Raw genomic sequence first — 22,011 nt, 5'->3', positions numbered from 1 at the left:
GAAGAATTGACAATAGGCTTAAATGCCTACGTAACCATTTCAGTCTCTCCATGCCCTTGTTCAACCCTTACCTCTATTAGTTTCCTAGTTTGATAGAGAAGAGGCCTTACTTATGATAAGCACTTCTCTTCCCACTTCTTTTTCTTTTCACCAAAATATGCAATGGTAAATTCAACCTTTGTATAGAGTTCCTTATGGTTTTTAAAGCATGTTAATTGGCTGTCATTAAATTGTCACAACAACTCATAAGGTAAACAGCGATTTTTTTTTTTCTTATGAAGAAAATGAGGCAGGAGGTTAAGGTTACTTGTCCGAGGTCGTAGGCTGATGATTGTCAGAACTTGAGCCCAGGTCTTTACATTCTTTTCCCCAACTCTATTTTCAGGAGTACCACTGTATACATACTATTGCTGAGCTTTTATTAGAATCCGGGGTATAGATTCTTAAAGTCATTTTCTCAGATCACTTACTGCTACTGCTTTCAGCTTTCTAATCATTTTATGAAACAGAGAAGCCACGAAATAAGAGTGATAAATCTAATGACATAGAATTTAGAATGGACTCATGAGAAAATCACCATAAACAGATATAAACTAATAAACTGGATAGGGTGGAAAGAGAGTGGGATCATAAATCACTATACAACAAATTAATTTTCATAACTACATGAAAAAGATTATCCTAATTGGCAAAGAAAACATAAAAAGGAAACATATGGCTTCTAAAACATTAAAATATGCTTAGCCTTATTCATAAGAGAAATGCAAATTAAAGCAATAGTATGCCACTTTTTAACATCAGATTTCAAAGATCTGTAAGTTTTATTATACATTATTGGTTAGAGTAAGGAATGAAAGATTTTCACACATTGTTGGTCAAAGTGTAAAATGGTACAGCCTCTGAAGGGCATTTTGATAATATCAAAAATGTAAAAGCACCCTTTGACCCAGCTATTCTACTCCTAATCAACTCTATGGATATACTTGAACACATGTCAGAATATTCAATGCATCATTGCTATTTTATACAATAGATTAATACAGCCAAAATTCTGTCAATTGAGAACTGATAACATCAATTATGATTTATCCACAAAGTGGAATTCTATGTAGCTGTTAAAAGAATTGAGAATTCATTGTACAAATATGAAACAATATCCAAAATACATATTTTAAAGCAAGATACATAACAGTATATAGAATGGTAGAATTGTGTAAGGGGAGAGAGTTGAAATACAGATACCTTCATATTTCAGTGTGAGATGACTATCTGAAGAAAAGGCAATAAAATGGTAATAGCTGCCCCAAAAGAGGGGCTAGGAGCACTGACAGGCAGTTCTTTCCATTATGTGACATTTTTCACTGATTGATTTTTTTCTTTTTTGAGACAGGGGTTGCCCAGACTGGAGTGCAATGGCACAATCTCAGCACACTGCAGCCTCCACCAGGCTCAAGCAATCCTCCCACCTCAGCCTTCCAAGTAGCTGGCACTACAGGCACACATCACCATGCCTAGCTAATTTTGTATTATTTGTAGGGGTTTTGCCATGTTGTGCAGGCTGGCCTCAGACTCCTGGGCTCAACCAATCCATCTACCTCAGCCTCCTATAGTGCTGGGATTATGCACTGATTGATGTTTTTAATTTTGTAAATGTATTATCTATTTTAAAAATGCAAAAGACCAAAAACATTATATAAAAATGGCATCAAACGTTGAGAACATTTATTTTTCACTTTGTACAAATGTGTATGATTATACGGCAAATTCCTGACATTAAACCTAACTAGTCAAAATTTTAATTTCCAAATATAAAGGAGTATTTATTGAAAATCTTTTAGATTGCATACTCTCTGAAAGCAATGACTGTGTCTTCCTCATCTTTATATCACAAAAGCACTTTCTAATACTTCCTCAATAAATGTTAAATAGTTTCATTGACTCTGGTGTTGAAAATGGAATTGAAATGAACATCAGTTAAGTACTAATCAGAAAACCAGGTTCTTATGTTAGTCCACATATATCTGGTTTTAGAAGACTCAAAAGAGGGGCAGCTTATTTTCCTACCCCTTAGTTTCCCTACCTCTTAAAAAAATAAAATCTGGCCAATTGTGGTGGCTCACGCCTATAATCCCAGTGCTTTGGGAGGCTAAGGCAGGAGGGCTGCTTAAGGCCAGGAATTTGAGACTAGCCTGGGAAATACAGCAAGACGCTGTCTGTTCAAAAAATTTAAAAATTATGTGGGTGTGGTGGCACACACCTATATTCCCAGCTATTTGGGAAGCCAAGGCAGAGGGATTGTTTGAGCACAGGAGTTGGAGGCTGCAGTGAGCCATGATGGCACCACTGCACTCCAACCTGGGCCACAGAGCAAGACCCTATCTCGAAAAACAAACACCTAGAAAGGTACTTTCTAGCTGTAATGGTCTATTGCCTCTGGTTCCAGCATGTCCTAAGATAGCTGTATTCTTCTAAGAGTTCCATAGAGCAGTACTGCCCAAACTTTGCATATCCACTGTTTTTTAAGTATATATGAATTAAATGTCAAGCTGTAAATTAGTAAATTTAGCCTTTTTTTCAAAACTGACATTTTCTTCCCATAGGTAAGTATAGTTTTGTGTACCTGTAGGATCTGTGTACCCAAATTTATAGTATACCATTCTGGAAAAGTTACTTAAGAAAACTTCCTTAAGTTTTTTGAAAAGGAAATTCATGTAGTTATTAAAGTATTCTCTGGTGAAAACATCTTAGTCAAACAAATAGCAAAAAAACACAAAATTTGTTTTTATTTATGACCATGATTGTTTGTTCTATGCCTTTATTTTCTTTTTTGGAGTTTAATACTTGCTATACTTGCCTACCAAACTATCTTGATTATTATAATTGTATTTTTATGGCTTGCCTTAGAGTTTCTCAAAAAAGTGTACATCAAAGTTTTGCTTTGAAAATGCAATAAAAATATGAAGACTAGCAGTCCTTGGAGAAAGGAAAAAAATACAGCTTTATCTGAGTTTTGCTAACTCGAAAAACAAAACAAAAATGAGGTCTCTGAAGACCTCATTTTAATAACAGTAATTAATGTTAATTTTTTAAAGTCAGTTATTTCTGATATGAAAATATTATTTTGGAGCTCTTTCATTTGTCGCATATACTTTAAATATTTATTAATCACATGCATTTTAACTTTTCAAAAAATGGTTTATGGTTTACTACTTTTGATGCATACTAAGCAACTTGATAGTTTGTCATTTTGTCTAGTATCAATTTATACAAATTGAAATTGTATTCTGTGGGACTGGGACTGTTTAGGGAGAACGCGGTGAGGTGTTAGTGGTGGTAAAACAGGATATAACGGATTTGGCTTATTGAATGGCATGTGAGTCGGTTAGTTGAGGTTGCAAGGAGGGATCTGCTGGAGTCTGGATGCTCCCATTTCCCAGCGCTAGCAGGTCACTTAATTATGTGACAGAGCCTCATTGCTAATAGGAAAATTTGTAGAGTTACAGTTGGAGAAAGCTTAGGAGTGATGTAGTCCAAATGAACTAACCATACTTGAATATCAAATGAACTAGAAACCTGTTGAATAGTTTATAAATGTAAGGATTCACATCTGAAGATGTGCACTGACTAGAAGTAGTACTTAAAACTAGGGATGGCATATGCATTACACAGTGGACTCTTTCGACTCACATTTCTGTGATTCTGAAGAGTAACACTCTGCTCCAGATGTTTCACAACAGGCTATTTATAAATGTTCATTGAATTTTTGAGTAGCTACTGTGTATTTAGCACTGTGCTTATCTTCACAAAGAAAAGAATGTTAGCATCCTTTCCTTCAGATCTAGAGGGGGGTTATAAGACTATTAGACATGAAATAATAAAGGAGAACCCCAAATAGTTCACAACCCAATGCAATGTTTTACTAAGAGCAAATTGAGATATGTGAGATTGGTTTATGCATGGGTAACGTTTGGTTAAGCAGAGTGGTGAGCAAGGTTCCCTAGGTGGGAACATTTAGAAACAGTAGGTGCTCATAAACTTGTGGAACTGTGCTCATAAACTTGTGGAACAAGACACGAGTCCAGAACAGAGTGTGTATATTAAATAATGTTGAAGAGATCTGACCAACCTAAGGTAAATCCAAATAAGCCAACTTTCCCATCAATGTAAAAAAGTCTTTGAAATTGGCAACCAAGAATAAGTATCCTGTGGATGCCACATGCTCCTCTGATGAGCTGGCCATGAGTTTAATTCCTGAGGATTTTCCAGCCTCATCAGAGAGCTAGTAGACAAGCATAAGGAAAATTTCGAGAAAGGGCTGTATTCCAGTTCCAGGCAGGTGACTGTATGACCTCAGGCATATTTGTACTTAACTCTCAGAGACTTGATTCTATTGTTTACTATGAGGATAAGCAAACCAACCTTGGCTTTTGTGAAATTCAAATGAGACAAAACATGTGAAAGTGGCTAAAACATAAGAGGCATTCAACAAATGTTGATCCCTTTTTTTCCTCAAAGTGGTTTTCATCCTGATCCACAAAAGGGTAGGTTAAGGGGTTGAATCCTTTAACAAGGTTAATTATCTTTTCTGATGTATATTGATGTAATCCATATATGCAGTGTTACTTTTCCGGTACTATGTGACCTCTCAAGTTACACAGTTTACGTGGCATTGTTCATTGTATTTAGTTCAATAAGTAGATGGGAGATAAAACTGTTGTATTTTCAGGATAAATGCCTTATGTACACTAAAGTTTAGAGGTCTAAACACTACTACTACTAAATGTTTTTACAAGGTTGATAATTACTTTGAAACTAAAGTAAAACTAAAATGCCTTACACTTTTTCTTCCAGCATGCTACAAATGAAAACTGATGAGAAACTGAATGTGTCTGATGGGAATACAGCAAGTTGCCCTTTGAGCCCCATTAAGATGTGCCTTAATCGTCCCATTGAATGGAATCTGAATTTGACAACAGCATCTCTAGTGAGCTGTACAGTTCATAACCAAAATCTCAAAAGTGAAGAGAAATAGATTGCAGTACTTGCACTATTTATTTTGTATGTCAAAATTCCTTCTGAATAAGCATTTATCAATTGATCTTGAAGTATTTCTAGTCCTGTGATTTGTCTTTATATTAAATCATTAGCATTAATCATTTTGATTATATTCTTTATATGTTTTTATATGTTTTACATCAGATCATTGTGGAATTTTGTAGTATAAACAGATTTTGATGTTTCTCTTTTTAATGGTATTATGTGAATTTTTAATGCCCTAAGTTTAAATACATAATTGTTCCCAGTTTTATTTCTGTGCACAAAGTTTTAATATATAATACATTGTGATTTAGAAAGCTAGTATTGTAAAGATTTGTGATGATGACCTGACCCATGAGCAATTGTAAAACAGTTGGATACCAACTACCTCGAAGCAAAATTGGTTAAAGGCAAAGGTATTGCTTAGAAGTAAATCTCCTTCAAAGTTATATATGTACAGAAGAAAAAAGTTGATCATAGATTATCATTGAATAGCATGTTTCCATTCACAGGTACATTTGAGCTGATCAGATCTTTCTCTGTATTTTAAACCTATGAGTCTGTGGGCTTTAAGAGCAATGGTACAATTGCATGTTTACTGTTCAGCAAATCTGTGCCTCTTGGTAGAGAAGAATACCATTTGGTTTCTGTAAGTTATCAGTTTTGAATGAAAAAGGTAAACGGATTTACATCTGTTTTATTGTACCTTAGCCTTTTATTTTAAAGTTTAAAGGGATGACTTTTAGAAGCAGGATATTCCCTTACCTTTAACTCTAATAGTGCAAAGCACAGTTTCAGCAATGGTTACATGACTGTGTCTAAAAACTGAATACTCAGAATATTAAAAAATTTGGTGCTTAAATTCATTTTTCCCATGCCAGAGAAAGCAAGCTTTGGTAAGGTGAACCATATGAGAACATGGCTTCTTTTTTTTTGGATGGCCTAGCCATGTGTGAATGGGATTTTAGTTTGTTATATTTCTAAGATGTTTCCTATCACATTTAATGTACCTTTTCAGTCCTTCTTCCAACCCCCTGCAAATTATCTTTAACATGACAACACATAAGGAATTTAAAGCACAGGACACAGAGCCGACAAACAGAATGAAGAACAATCATCTATTTTTCGTTGACTTTCTATCATTACCAATTTTCCTTTTGCTTAGTAAGTATTCTTGCTTTGTAACTTTGACTCCTTTTATAAGTTCTATGAAGCATGTAACAATTTAGTTCTAAAAACCAGTGATGGATCTTAGAACTTCACCTTAAGTAAATGGCCTCTAGTAAATAAGCCTTTAAAAAGCACAATTATTAAAACAGATCCATGTTAGGACATTTCTGAATAATAAAGAGAAAAGGTGTTTTGTTGGGTACTGCAGAAAAAGAGGACCAATTTCATACAGTACAAGTTTCATAGGTCAGGCCAAGTGTCAATTTCAAAAGACAATAAATGAAATTGACAGTGAATAGTGCTCATAAATTAGTAGAGTATATACAAGAGAACTTCCTGTCACATTATTTTCCCACTAGAATTATTATCCACAGTAAATATTGTTATGCCAGAAATATAGAGAGCAGCTTCATGGTTCAAATACATTTATGTGGACACCTCCCTAACCCAGGAAACACTCAAAAACAAGGACTCCCATATGCAAATACTTTAGAAAGAGACTTCCCAGGCAGACAGCATCATTAAAACTGTTTTCACTGTAGGAATCACAAAATAAGATTGTCAAAATAACTGTTGAACGTCATACTGGTCTTCCTCACTGGTGATAAGCTCCTTTCTAGCCAGTTTGTGGTACTTCATTTTCCCTTGAAATGTTACTTGTTAAATGTGTCCTGAGGAGGTTTCATCTTTGTTGGTTCTAAGTCATAAGCTTCTCAAATGCAAGACACTAGCTAGTGATACTTGAAAGTTTTTCATAATGCCATGATTTTAAACATAAAGAGTTCTTGAGAATCATTTGGAGAGCCTCTTTAAATTATTAAATGAGATTCCAGCCGGGCGCGGTGGCTCAAGCCTGTAATCCCAGCACTTTGGGAGGCCGAGGCGGGTTTCAAGAGATTGAGACCATCCTGGTCAACATGGTGAAACCCCGTCTCTACTAAAAATACAAAAAATTAGCTGGGCATGGTGGCACGTGCCTGTAATCCCAGCTACTCAGGAGGCTGAGGCAGGAGGATTGCCTGAACCCAGGAGGCGGAGGTTGCAGTGAGCCGAGATCGTGCCATTGCACTCCAGCCTGGGTAACAAGAGCGAAACTCCGTCTCAAAAAAAAATAAAAATAAAAAAATAAACGAGATTCCTAGGCCCACCTCAGATTGTGATAAATCTGTGTGACTAATGCAAATGGTCTCTGGACTATAATAACTGATGCTGTCCTAATGCTTTAATACAGGCCAAGGTAATATGGAGGTACACAGCAGAAAATCTTCAGAAAGGCATCAGGTTTTTTCTGATTTTGACAAAGGTAACTTTATTAAAGCAAGTAACTGGACATAATTTTAAAGGATTCCACCTCCATCATCTTTCCTAACTCACATCTTCATTGAGAAATTGTGCAAGGTTAAGTTTACTTTTTTCTAATGCTGCTGTTTTGGCTCGTCTTGGTAGTCTCATCTTCATTTCTGATTCTGGTTCTGGAACTTCATGATCACTAGATGTTGAAAATACATGAATTTAGATACAAGTTTTAAAACCAGCTTATTTATAAATAAAACATTTTTGTTTCTGACTCACATTCTATCAGTGTATAATTGATAGCCTGATTCCATTGACTTAGCTGAAAACTAAATTCTCAAACAGTATCAAAAAACACTGATTTAGCTATTCAGCAAAGTGAATCATGGAAAAACGTAGCTAATGATTTTAAAGTATAAGGGAACCTGGTGTTATACAGGAAAAAAACCCACAAACTTGTAATGAAGCTTGTAATTAAATGAGGACCATAAATGTCCAAAAGAGACTTCTTTGAAACTCAAGAAGTGAAAAAAAAAAAATTAAGTTCTCTTGATTTAAGCAATAAATTTTGAAAACACAGTAAAAACCAGTTTCCCCTTAAAATACACTTGAATTTAATCAAGACAATGTAAAGATATATACTGAAAATACAAATAATACAATTTTGCCAATGAATACATGAATACAGGACAGCTACCAACTTTAAACTCTTAACAGTGGCTTGACAGAAGTCAAAAATAAACACTCTAACACACAATATATCCAAGTTATAGACAGAAGTATTCTATCATTCTAAGTATAGAGAACCCAAATATTATCGAAATCAAGAGTTTGTTAACTAAAGATCAAAGAGGAGTCACATAGTCATGTAATCAGAAACAGAAACAACATATTAAAGACAGTACTAAAGACCATGCCATCCAATAAGCAAAAGCAAACAAGCCACAAGAAGTCAAATGCTCTTGATAATGGAATTTTAGACTAAATACCCAAAACAGCTACTTTTAGTTTTCACTATTTTGTTATTTTCTCTCAATCACAAGAAAATTAGTTTGTTTCTACTTTTACACATAAAAAGTGAAGATAGGCCTTTGTTAGTCTAGACATGAATGACATACCTTTCAGAATCAGCCTCGGCAGTCTGACGTCTCCTATTTGTCCTAGCTGAAATTGTCACTTTTCTTTGTCCTTGAAGACAGTATAATTCATTATCAGAATTTATCAGTTGCTTATTATTTTTAATCTAGTTTCCAGACTAGCTAAATCCTTTGTTTTCAACACAACAATCCTTTTCAACACATCTATCTCCGACTTGTTCTAGCAATCTTGGTACCAGTTATCACTACCACAGAAAAAGGAACCCAAGCAAGATTAAAACTTAATTTCTTTTGTAAGCACTAATAATGAGTAAGGGAAAATGAGGAAATTTTAAACAAGTTAAAAGAAGGCAAATATTAGTTCTATGTATTTAAGGACAGTATATAAAAACTGTGTTACCATAAAGTGCTTCTATTATGCTATAGCACAAAGTCTATGGAAAGACTCTTGAAAATTAAGGGTTAGGTGCAGAAACAGGTGCTAAAGAAATAAAACTTTTTTTTCTTGAAAGGTGATAAAAAACAAATAGAACAAACATTAATCAGTAAGGTAATAATGGCTTCTTATATACACAACGAATTCAAGTATGTGTTCTAAAATATAATATTTCAATGTAAAAACTAGAACCTTTATATACTGGGGATTATAAAGATTCTACTTACTAGAAATTTACAAGGTTAAGGAGTAAGACAAAGTTTGGCTTGTGATGCTTCTCATTTATAAGAAATAAAACAGAGTATGAATACATGAAGTTTGGTCTGTTAAAAAGGATGGAGTTCTCATTGTGTGATATACAACAAAAAACAATCTGATCAAAACCAAATTGTTCAATGTGACAGTCTGTTTGAAAATTATATACTCTACTTCAGGCGTCCCCAAACTACGGCCCGCGGGCTGCATGCGGCCCCCTGAGGCCATTTATCCAGCCCCCCGCCACACTTCAGGAAGGGGCACCTCTTTCATTGGTGGTCAGTGAGAGGAGCACAGTATGTGGTGGCCCTCCTACGGTCTGAGGGACAGTGAACTGGCCCCCTGTGTAAAAAGTTTGGGGACACCTGGTCTACTTCATTCATGTTACACTTTATTTCCTACTCCTTACTTGTTTTCACTAACACATTTATCCCCAAGAAAACATCCAACAATATGGGACAAATTTGGAACAATATCCAGCAATTCGTATTTAAGTAATTTATTGGTTACAAAACAATATTATGGCCAGAATCCATTTTAGACAAAATTAAATCTGCATCAGAAAGGGCCTTAAAAAATGGATTTCTAAAATTAAAATCATGGTTGGCTCATGGGTGGAATTATTAGTGTTCTTTTTAATAGTTTGCCTGGATGTACTTTCTGATTCTTCTGTAATAAGCATGCACTGCTTTTGTAATAAGGAAATAATAAACCAATGAAAATATCTTGAATTTCAGATTTTTTTCCAAGTGATCCCCTAGTAGTCAGCATTTACTTTACCAACAAATCCCCTATTGTTGGATAGCCCTTGGGAAATAAGTTGGGAAAATATGAAATAAGATGGGAATAGAAGGAGAACAAAGTCCAGAAAAATACCACAGGGATTTTTTTTTAATGTTTAGTTAAATGAAGGATACAACAGAAATAACTAATAGAAAACTAACATTTAACCAAATCTTAATTCCACCCAAATTGTCCTTTGTAATATGATCTTTTGCAGCATAATTCTTTCAATCAAAAGCACCTAAAGCAACACTGATTCTATAATCTTTAGACACAAGGCAAAAACTGACATCAACTGAAAGAATTAAGGATGCCGAAGACATTTTAAAATCTTTATTCCTAAGGAAACAAAGATAAGAAAACTTGCAAAACAAGTATTTTTCATTGGAAGATAAAATTTAAAACTTTTATCATAAAGATGGTCAATCCATATACTACCTCTGTTAGTCTTTTGCTGAGTAGATTTTGATGCTTGGGTTGCTTTTACACCCCTCAGAGGAGTCATATATACTTCTTTACTCTTTTCTGTTAAAGGAAATAATAAAACAATATAAATAAGATAGCTTCATGAAATATTTTAAATTGTCTTTTTAAGTCCAGTTCTTAAAAAACTGAAATGATACAGTCCCTCTAGCAGCTAGTGAAAAGTTATAAATCACCCTTTTGAAAATTTAAATACTGGAAAAGCAAAACTCCTAAAAAGATGGTCATTTGTTGAGAAATGCAGGCCAAAACAAAACTTGAACAGAATAAAAGCACAGAATCTTATAAATATTCTGGTCAGTATGTCATTACCATCTTCATTTTGAAAAATAGTTGTCGTCAAGCTGGCATCCTGTGCTGCTTCAGCTTGGTCACCAAATTCTTTATTTTCTTTTTCTAATTGAACCTTGATTTTCTCCAGAGCTCTCAGACATGTCCTATCTTTTACTTGCTATAAAAGAAAACATTATTAACATTTTATAAACACAGCATTTCCTATTATCTTTGAAAATAGTACCAATACATATCAAGTTGTTTAAAAACACTATATGAAATTTATGAAGAAAATACTTTAAATAAGTCACAATATGCTAACATGTATAGTTTAATACAGCCATGTAAATTCTACATTTATAAATATAAACACAAAATATTTCAGCATATATTAGAAACTACTTTACCTCCAGAATCTCAATCAGTAGAACGAGAAGATCTTTTGCAAGATGGCTACTGAGTTCTAAAGAACTCAAGGCTTTTGTATAGACTCGTAGTTCTGGTGAGCACGGACTTGTTAAAATCTCATTGCAAATTTTCATAGCCAAATTGTCATGTACTGTTAAGGCCTAGAAAATTAAGAACAAATTCTTTGTAAATTGAAAACGATTATGATTATAATATAGTCTTATACATCTAATAAACATTTCCAATTAATTGTGTTGCCATAATCCCAAATATAAAATGCCTAAAGCCAAATTTAACATTCCCCCACACCCCAAAATAAGCTCCCCTTCTTGACTTCTTGTAGTGGATGCTGTGATATAGGACCCAGTTCTACTCCCTTTAGGAAAGAAGCACTCATTCCCCAGTTGCTGCACATTTTGGAGGGTAAAAGTTTCCAGCTGCAGTTCTGATATAGGCTGATGACACTGTACTTCGGTGGACCTTGTCCAAGGTTATACCTTTTCTCCCAAAGATTAGTCCAAATCCAGTGACTGGCCAATGCACAGGTACAATGTCTCAACTTGTCTCCATTCTCAACAACTCAAAGGAACATCCCAGTTCTGGAATTCCCTATGTGATCGGCTGGGGCCTTTGCTTGCACAGCAGTAGAGGAACTTAGTGCTATACCCCAAATTACTTTTCCCTCACTCTTCCAAGATGCTAGTCATGAGAGTACTTCCCAAGTAAACTGTCAACAGCTCCTTTGAAGACTGCTGTTACACACACTTAGATTTTTCCTGGAGTCCATCTCCCGTGCCTCTCAAGCTCTTTCTTTTAGCTTCTTGTACCCGTAATTGTTTATTAGCTCAATTTCTATTCTTTCTACTTTATACTATTACTTTCTAGTACTTTTTCTACAAGCTAATTATGCAGCTCTTCAACTGCTTAATTAATATTCTTTTCTTTCCGCTCACCAATTCATCTCATGTAACCATCACTGACCACAAAATTAATCTTTCTAATAATTGGCTTTCATGACATTAACCCTTTCTTCATAAGCCCTGCATAGTTAATCCACTGCAAATAAGACCAACTCCAAATTCCCCACATTGGCCTTTAAAGCAATCTATAATCTATCTCCAGTGTTCTGCCCTAACAGTCCTATTCAGGATCCTTAGCCAAAATAATCCTTCTACAGTTCCCCAATATTTGCATAACCATCTACATATATCACCTTTAATAAAACATCCTTCCTCTACCCAAACCACTCCCCAAATCCCAACAAGGCCTAACTGAATTTTGCTCAATGAGTTTTAAAACTAATGCTGTACTCATCATTCCTACCACATGAGTCTTGCCCTTGTCTCAAGTCATAAAGTGCTTTAATAGCTCTATTACTGACCTTTACCTAATTTTGCCTAATATCCTTTATAATCTTATCTTTCCAATAATATACAAAATATGACTTGAACAGAGTAGCCTATCACTAAATATCAAACAACGAAAGAAGAGTAATACTTTCAACTTAATCAGTTAGCATCTGAAATCACTAATACATTAAATTTTAAAAGTGGTAACAAGTTTGACCAAATGCCATTAAAGGATTTTTTAAAATCTGCATAAGTTCAGTCTGTGAGTCAGTATGCAATTGATTTATCTTCTTTGAATTAAAAGCCAAAAAAGCGTCAGGTGAGTTCTATTCTCTGCATTGTGCTTCCTTGTGCCAGAAGCATAGCAGGTAAGCCAACATTTGAAGACTCGGTGAGTCCTAGATAACATAGGTTATTACTTCAGATTAACAGTCAGTACTAGGTAGGGAAGAGCATGGTGGGGGTGGTGAATTTTTAGTAACTTCTTTTCAGTAGCAAAAATGTTAGCACTGATTTCTGTTTTCGTATGATTTCTCCATATTTCCCAGGGTCTTGCTTTTTTGTGCTTTGTGTTATATGTTTGAGACAAAAGTCTAAAGATCAAAATGCAGTTCCTCGTATTTCAAGGGGTCTTTGAGACACATTATTTTACCAAAACAGTGATCTGCACGCAGTTATCATCCTCACTCACCTGATAATCTTGAGAAGTCTTGGCTTGAGGATTTAATCTACTTGGTCTTGTCAAATCTACAAGTAACTCAGCAACATTTGTGATATCAACTTCAGCTAAAGGAGAAGATGCAGGGGCATTGGCCAGTGTTTGCAGGGTTGGAAGAAAAGCTTCTTCAAAGCATTCCTGATTAGTCCTATTGAGAAACAAATTGAAAGTTTGTTAACAGAACATTATTTGATGAGAGAAAAAGCATGACTCTAAAAACTGTTACGTATGAAATTCAAAAATTTTATGTGTAAAATTTGCTCATCAAGATAAAGTACATTTTCATCTAGGAAAGAGCCAACAATTCAGATAGATAAAATCTATACAAGTTATTGTCATTTCATCATGTATCCACTAAAGATAGAAAAAGTACCAACAACAAAATATTGTTATAAATTCATGAAGGACCTGAATTTGATAAAATCTATATAAGTTATTGTCATTTCATCATGTATCCACTAAAGATAGAAAAAGTACCAACAACAAAATATTGTTATAAATTCATGAAGGACCTGAATTTGATGTCAAGTCAGATTTTGATTTACCCCTATGACTCAATACCTGCTTGCATAAGCAAACATGGGGAAGAACACGCCTAGGCAATGTCGAAGTCGAACATCCTCTTCAGTCACAGGATTGTACCATAACAAAATAAGACGAGAAAGAATCCTGCTGCTGACCAAAAGCCCAGAGAACATCAGCTTGGCTAGTCCTTCCGCAGCTCCAGTCCTAAGTTCAGATACCTAACAAAGATGACATTCATAAGAAGACATTTATTTGTATCTCCTTTTTAATCCTCACAATGTAGCTGTTCTACAATATTTTTATATGAATCACCCAAAAATCATTTGTGTTATTACCAATTCTTTAAAGACATATAAAAAGACTATTTCTTCACAGCTAGACTAACAATTTTAGACAAATCTAAAAGACTAGGAGACTAGACAAATGCTTACTCTAGCCATGAAAAATTCAATTTTCTTAAAATTTTTTAAAAGCACCAAAAGCTTTTTATAACTATTGGAAAATAAAAATCAAAACATATATTTAAATGCTTAGTGTTTCTAAGACATAGAAAATTCCCAGCAATGGCGGCTGACATTAGAAGAAGGTGCCTATCTATAGTGAAAGCTCCATAGGTAAGAGTGGCAATTTGTCTGAGTAATGGGTAGAATGGGAACAGAAGATGTAGAAGCAGAAGGCATTCCTAGAAAGAGTAAACAAAACAAGTCTAGAGAAGACAAAGGAAAAGACAACTGGATGTACACAGGCAAAACAATGAAGCTGGACCTTAGACCATATACAAATATTAACTGAAAATGCATTAACAGCCTAAATATAAAAGCTAAAGCCAGAAAACTCTCAGAAGAAAACAGGGATAAATCTTCATGACTTGGACTTAGCACTGGATTCTTAGATAGGACACCAAAAGCAGAAGCAACAAAAGAAAAAAATAAATGCATCTCCAAAATTAAAAATGTTCAATATCCCTAAGGTATCAAGAAAGCAAAAAAACAACTTAAACAATAAAATAGTTGCAAATTATACCTGATAAGGATCTACTACCCAAACTACATAAAGAACTCTATAAAGACAACCAACATAACTTTAAAAATGGGCAAAGGTCTTGAACAGACACTTTTCCAAACAAAATATACAAATGGCCAAGAAGCAGATGAAAAGATATTCAACATCACTAGTCATTAGGGAACTGCAAATCAAAGCCACAATGAAGTAGCACTTCACATATAATAGGATAGCTATAATTTTTAAAAAACTGGAACATTAAGTGTTGACAAGGATGTGGAGAAATGGAAAACCTTGTACATTGCAGGTGGAAATTCAAAATGGTTCAGTCACTATGGAAAACATTTTGTCAAGTTCTCAAAGTTAAATGACTCAGCAACCTAATTCCTAGGTATATAGATACCCAAAAGAATTGAAAACAGGTACTCAAACAAATACATATACATGCCATGTTCATAGCAAGCAGCACTATTCACAATAGCCAAAAGGTAGAAATAGCCCAACTGTCCTTCAGTGGATGAATGCATAAACAAATCACTGTATATACATAAAATGGAATATTCAGCTATTTTTAAAAAATGAAGTACTGGTACAAGATGCAATGTGGATGAATCTTGAGAACATTATACTAAATTTAAAAAGCCAAACAAAGAGGTCACATATTGTATGATTCTAATTATATGAAATATCCAGAATAGTTAAATCTATAGACACAGAGTGGAGATTGGTTGTTGTCATGGCTGGCAGAAGGGGGAATGAGGAGCAACTGCTTAATGAGTAGTTTCCTTTTGGGATGATGAAAATGTTTTAAATTATATGATAGAGGTGTTAGTTGCCCTTCATTTTGAATGTACTAAATGTCAATGAATTGTTCACATTAACAGTGTTAGTTGTGGCCAAGCACAAGGGCTCACACTTGTAATCCAAGCACCCTGACAGCCTGAGGCAAGAAGATCGTGTAAGGCCAGGAGTTCAAGACCAGTGTGGGAAACATACCGAGACCCTGTCTCAACAATTTAAACATCAGCAGGCATGGCAGCACATGCCTGTTGTCCCAGCTCTTCAGGAGGATCACTTGAAACCAGCACGTGAAGGGGCAGTGAACTATGATCGCACCACTGCACTCCAACCTGATGATGGAGCAAGACCCTATCTCAAAAAATTTAAATTGTTAAGTTTTGTTGTAACAATTTTTTGTAAGTTTTTGTTTTTCACATCCACCTCAGTGAAAAACTATAAGCTGTATAAAAAATTTTTAATCAGTTGCTTAACGTGCTATAAAAATAGTAGCTCAAGAGTACTTAAAAGAGATCCAATAGCATACCCTATCTTACATCTTCTACCCTCCCAATATAAAATTATTCTAAACTATTTCTTAAAACTCTTATAAATCTTAAAAGTCTCTAAATCACAAATACAATGTAAATAAAAAATTAATAACAACCCCCTTTAATAATCACTTCATTTTTGTTTATACTTCATTTCTTTGCACATACAATTTGATAGTGAGAAATTAGGTATGATCGTGAAAGTTAGGATTTAAATACAATGTTAAAAAAGTAAGAGAAAGCATCCAAATTTAAAACCCAGTAGGAAAAAATAAAATATAAAGAGCATAAACAAATACATGCTGAAAATGGCATTTCATAATCACAGGACTGGATTATTTCTTACCTCACTATCTAAGAAATCAGAAAGGAGTTTCAACACATTCTTAGCTGTAGCAGTCTCTTCAACTTCTTTTGATTCTTGTTCATCATCACTGTTTATTTCTATACCTTCACAGTGAAGGGTTTTGATTTTAGTTTTAAATGGTTCAATCCCAAACATCATCAATTGGTCAAAGATTGCCTTTAAAGCACTTATTTTTATTGTGACATCATCAATTTGCAAAACCTAAATCAAGATATTCCCCACCAAAAAAAGTAAATTCAGTAAACTGTTTTTATTGTTTACATAAAATTAATATGCATCTTATTTTTTTCTTAGTCAAATTTCAATGACAGTGTCAAGTCTAAAGAAAATGTCGCTTTTCAAAGATATAGTTAAAATTTCAATGTAAAAAAAAAAACACGTTATTTTTATTTATTTGAACCATAACATTTAGAGCTATATGCTTTAAGAAAAAGTTAATCTTCACAGTCAATAAAAATTTCTGGAATTGGACTCAGGCTGAATTATATTCTTCGTTCCTTTTATTTAAAAAGTATCAACAATGCCTTCATCCATTTTATTTTTTTAAGATTCAGAAAAACTGTTCAATTATATTGATGTTCTAGCCCAGCTGTCAAGAGAAAAACATTATATTCTAAGCAATGAAAGGCATTCACTAGAACAGTATTCTAGGTTATAAAGTTTTATTTTTCTCTTATTAGTTCAATGAATTTAGAATTCATTAATAGTAAATTCAGTTTTCATCTGGATTACTTTATGAAAAGAGGTAAACCATAAAACTCAGCACCCTGTATAAGTCTAACGTTAAAAATGCACACAGATTTCAAAGCCATGGAAAAAATACAGAGTTCAGTATTTATATTATTAAAAAAAAATTTTTTTTTTTTGAGACAGAGTCTCACTCTATGGCACAGGCTGGAGTTAAATGGCAAAATCTCAGCTCACTGCAACCTCTGCCTCCTGGGTTGAAACAATTCTTCTGTCTCAGCCTCCTGAGTAGCTGGAATTACAGGTGCGCACCACCACACCTGGCTAATTTTTGTATTTTTAGTAAAGGCGGGGTTTCACCATATTGGCCAGGCTCAAACACCTGACCTCAGATCCACCAGCCTCAGCCTCCCAAAGTGCTCACACACAGGCTCCAAAGGTGTGAGCCAATTTACTATATTCTTTAATGTAATTAAATTTAGATAATTGATAAAATAACTTGGCTTTTAGAACAAATGAAAATCACCTGTAAAACAGTCAAAATAATGAACTGAGAAAAAATGCCTTAATTTTTCAAAACTTTTAAAGAAATTTCAAGAACACTTCCTGCTTGCCAGAAATGGATGATTGTGAATTCAGAATGGTCGATTATGAAGCAACACTGGACAGCTGGGTCATTCTATCATCTTTAAAATATTATATTCACTTGCTTTCCAGGAAATCATACCATTTCTCTTCTACTGTCCAATTCTCCTTAACCCCTACCAGTTCCTCTTCTTCTCCCCGACCTTTATCTGAGGCTTTAGGGTCCTACAAAGTTGATCCCTACACTCATTCAATCTATACTCATTCCTCAGGCAACATCCTCTCTAAGCCTTGCATACTCTCAGATGCAATACAAATATCAATAGAATAAGGACTTCCATCTCACCATCTTGGACCTCTGCCCTATACTCCAAACTCATATATAAATGCCTATTCAATATATCCACTTGTACCTTAAACTGTAAACTTATCATGCCCAATACTGTCTGCCGTAAAACCAGCTCCTCTGCTTTCCCCATCGTAAGAAAAGACAACTTCATCCATACAGTTATTCTGCCCCAAATCTTTAATTTAACGCCTACCTTTCTCTCACATACCACATCAGATTCATTAGCAAATCCTAAACTTGATTTTCAAATTTAGATTACCATTTCTGCTCACAACCTCAATAACCACAACAGTCATCTAAGCCATCACCATCACTTTCCTAGAATATCAAATACCTTCCTTATTAGTATCCCTGCTTCCATACTTGTACACCTATTTAATATGAGGGATCTGCAAACAGCCCAAATCCATTCTACCACCTGTTTTTGCATAGCCTGCAAGTTAGGAAGTTTTGCATTTTCAAATGATTTTTAAAAAAAGAAAACGTATTCCATGTGAAAATTATATGAAATTCAAATTTCATTGACAATAAAGTTTTACTGGACTACAGCCATACTAATTCATTTATGCATTATCTACAGATGTTTTCACACAGCAGCAGTGCTGAGTAGTTTAGATAGATCATATGGCCCACAAAGTCTAAAAATATTTACTCTCTGGCTCTGTACACAAATGGTTTGCCAACCCTTCCCTGGTCTACACCACCTTATGCCCAGTGAGATCATAACAATCTTCTATTCAAAGCCCTCCAATTCCTTTCCATCTCATTTATAGTGAAAGCTGACATCTTTACAGTCTATAAAGTCCTAGAAGACATGGACATCCTGCTGCCAGCAAACCCTTTTTCCTATTATTCTTCCCTTTGCTCAGTCTTTCCTAGCCATATGTTCTCTTGTTCCCTGAACACACCCAAAGTCCTACACCCCAGGGCCTCTTCCCTTGCTTTTTCCCCTTCTTGGAAGCCCAGATAACCACGTGGTTCACTCTCACACTTCCCTCTGGTATTTGCCCAAATGTCAACTTATTAGTGAGGTCTTTCTCAACCAAACTGCTCCCTCTCCTCCTTCCCATTTAGTCCCTTTCTTTGCTTTACTTCTCTCCATCTGATATATTGTATACTTATTTTTCACATTGTGTTTCCCCTTCTAGAATGTAAGCTCCATTAAGACAACACCTTTTATCTTGTTTTATTCACTACCTACCTACTTTATTTTTTCAAAGTCTTTAACAGTTGCTGGCACATAATATGCACTCAATAAGTATGTGCTATGTGATTAAAAGAATATCTTAAATAACTGGCATTTCATCTTTTTCTCCAAACACATTTTAATAAGAAATCAAAAGATAAAAAGTACTCAGTCCCCAAAGATTATCCATAATAATCATCATCAATAAGCACCAGAATAGATAAATTCAGAGTATTAGCATTATCACCACAGAGTATTTCAGAAAATACAACTGAGACTTAACACAAGATAAATCCTACCTGCAATAGTAATACAAAGTGTTTACTTGCAAAATCCTTATTCTGTAGTCCACAGCATCCCAAGCATAAAACAGCCAGGTTTCTTACTACAGGATGAACACTTATTATTCCAGGAAGAATCTGAAATGAATCAGAAATTAAAATAATTTTGACCAGGGTAACAAATGTATAATAGTGTACTAAAATCATATTCAAAATGACAATTTCCATATGATTTCATAGATCCACTTCATTTCCTATTGCCTATTAACTCAAAGATGTCATTTTTCACTTTTAAAGAAAAGGCAAGTATTAAACAGCCAGAATGACCTTCCTAAAATAGTCTGATCATGAGATACCTCCCCTCCACCTGCTAAAGGGGACTCAATGGCTTCCTAATGTTCACAGAACAAGATAAATCACCTTAACATGACATATACTATTCCCTATTGTGTAGTTCCTTTCCCAATCTTCTTATACCATGCTACCTCTTGCTCTTAGTTTGTTCAACTAGTCTGATTTGGATTCAATGCTATCCAACAGAAATATAATAAAAGCCACAAATGGGAACCACTTATGTAAGTAGTAGCCATATTAAAGTTAAAAAACAAAAGGTGAAACTAATTTTAATATATTTAACTCAATATAACCAAAACCTTGTAATTGTAGTATTTAATCAATATAAATACTATTAACAAGATAACTTACTTTCTGTTCTTTGTACTAGTCTTTGAAACTCAACATGGTTTCTTCTTTTCTTTTTTTTTCTTTTTTGAGACAGAGTCTTATGCTGTCACCCAGGCTGAAGTGCAGTGGCACAATCTCAGCTCACTGCAACTGCAGCCTCTTAGGCTCAACTGATCCTCCTACCTCAGCCTCCCAAGTAGCTGGGAGCATAGGCTCGAGCCACACTTGGCTAATTATTCTATTTTATTTTTGTAGAGATAGGGTTTCACCATGTTGCATTGAGACCACTCTTGTGGTCTCCAACTCCTGAGCTCAAGCCATCCACCTGCCTTGGCCTCCCAATGTATTAGGATTACAGGTGTAAGCCACCATTCCCATCCCCAATGTTTTAGTCCTTACAGCATATCTCATTTTGGACTAGTTTTTATAAGCCATGTTTGGCTGGCAGCTACCATATTAAGCATTCTCTGTCTTTTTCATATAAAGTCTACTCAAATATCAGACCAGAATCACCTTCAATGAATATGTCAAATCCTGTTATTATAAGTTCACATATGGTCATATAGTTTTTCTTCATAACAAGCACTAATAGCACAAACTTTCACTTTTTACTTACTTCACTGATGCTCCTCTCACTTGACCAGATCAACAAGGACAATCTGTATCTCTTTTTTTTTTTTTTTTTGTATACCATGTATACTTTATTCCTAGAAGTTAGTATGTATGTAATAGATGTTCAGTAAATATTTCCTCAATGAATTTATGAATATTTTCCCAATGAATAATTTATTAAATTTTTTATTTAAAACATAGTAACTTCATAAAAATATAACTTTTATCCAAATATATTTTATATTCTTCTACTAATCTCTTTCAATCTTTAGCCATAGACTTTTATACACTTAATATCGTTATGACCATTCAATTTTGTGTCCCTTCTTCACATAACACTGTATATCCATTATATACAGTCTTCATATTTACTACCTCAATTTTGTAGGGCCAGACATAAAATACCCAAGTACAACTTAAAGAGCATTACTTTTCACTAAAGATATTGCTTTTCTAAAAATAAAGCTAAATTCTAATGGCTGAGTACAAAATATTATTTCTCCAGAAGCTCTAAACTATTAAAATCGGTTTTCTTTACTACATTTAGGAACTCATGACAACCAAGGAATTAGAATTCAGATCACATTCACTGGCTAATTCTCACTAGTCCCAAGTCAATACAATTTTAAGATACTTCTGTAAGAGCCTGGCTACATATAGAATTTGCTTTGGATAAGTGGTACTATCAAAACAACAACAAAAAAATACTGAACTAATACTGTGACCATTAGCCTCATGATGTGGCTACTGAACACTTGAAATGTGACTAGTCCAGTTTAAGATGTGCTGTAAAGACCTAGCAACAGAATGTAAAGCACTGCAAGTTTTAATATTGAGTAAAAAATAAAATAATTAATATTTTTGATATATTGGATATATCCAAATAATACAGTTGGATACATTTAATATACTAAAATTATCCTTTTAACTTTTTTTTTTAATGTGGCTACTAGCAAATGTAAAGTTATATACGGTTTATACTATATTCCTTATCAGAAAGTAATGTTCTAGAAGAATCTTACAGTATTTGTGTACCTATGGGAATTACCTACAAAGGGTTATTTTAAAAAGTCCTTTAAATATAATAAATAAATTCCTTTCAG

The 22,011-nt window shown here is 34.3% G+C and overlaps 2 protein-coding genes across 7 annotated transcripts in view; one reads left to right on the top strand and one right to left on the bottom strand.

Moving 5' to 3' along the window:
• LCORL (ligand dependent nuclear receptor corepressor like) overlaps positions 1-10,011 on the top strand; it is a 201,785-nt gene extending 191,774 nt beyond the window's left edge. For 2 of the 4 annotated variants that reach the window (XM_010338157.3, XM_074395936.1), the window contains one exon: positions 4,852-10,011. In XM_010338157.3, coding sequence (XP_010336459.2) covers positions 4,852-5,032 — 181 coding nt within the window. In that variant the 3' untranslated portion in view covers positions 5,033-10,011. The remainder of the gene's footprint in view (positions 1-4,851) is intronic. The other 2 variants (XM_074395928.1, XM_039468565.2) reach the window with 1 other exon arrangement.
• The window catches only part of NCAPG (non-SMC condensin I complex subunit G), a 31,759-nt gene continuing 17,320 nt past the window's right edge, over positions 7,573-22,011 (bottom strand). For all 3 annotated transcript variants that reach the window (XM_003927464.3, XM_074395944.1, XM_074395945.1), the window contains exons 13-21: positions 19,631-19,750; positions 16,504-16,725; positions 13,864-14,045; positions 13,276-13,450; positions 11,235-11,396; positions 10,867-11,005; positions 10,510-10,596; positions 8,619-8,688; positions 7,573-7,696 (exon numbers count right to left, since the gene is read on the bottom strand). In XM_003927464.3, the coding sequence (XP_003927513.1) occupies positions 7,573-7,696; positions 8,619-8,688; positions 10,510-10,596; positions 10,867-11,005; positions 11,235-11,396; positions 13,276-13,450; positions 13,864-14,045; positions 16,504-16,725; positions 19,631-19,750 (1,281 nt within the window). The remainder of the gene's footprint in view (positions 7,697-8,618; positions 8,689-10,509; positions 10,597-10,866; positions 11,006-11,234; positions 11,397-13,275; positions 13,451-13,863; positions 14,046-16,503; positions 16,726-19,630; positions 19,751-22,011) is intronic.

This window comes from Saimiri boliviensis, chromosome 3 (genome assembly GCF_048565385.1).
Source record: "Saimiri boliviensis isolate mSaiBol1 chromosome 3, mSaiBol1.pri, whole genome shotgun sequence".
Taxonomy (NCBI): Eukaryota; Metazoa; Chordata; class Mammalia; order Primates; family Cebidae; genus Saimiri; species Saimiri boliviensis.
Note: the sequence above shows the minus strand (reverse complement) of the source record. Positions and strands in the feature narration are given on the sequence as shown.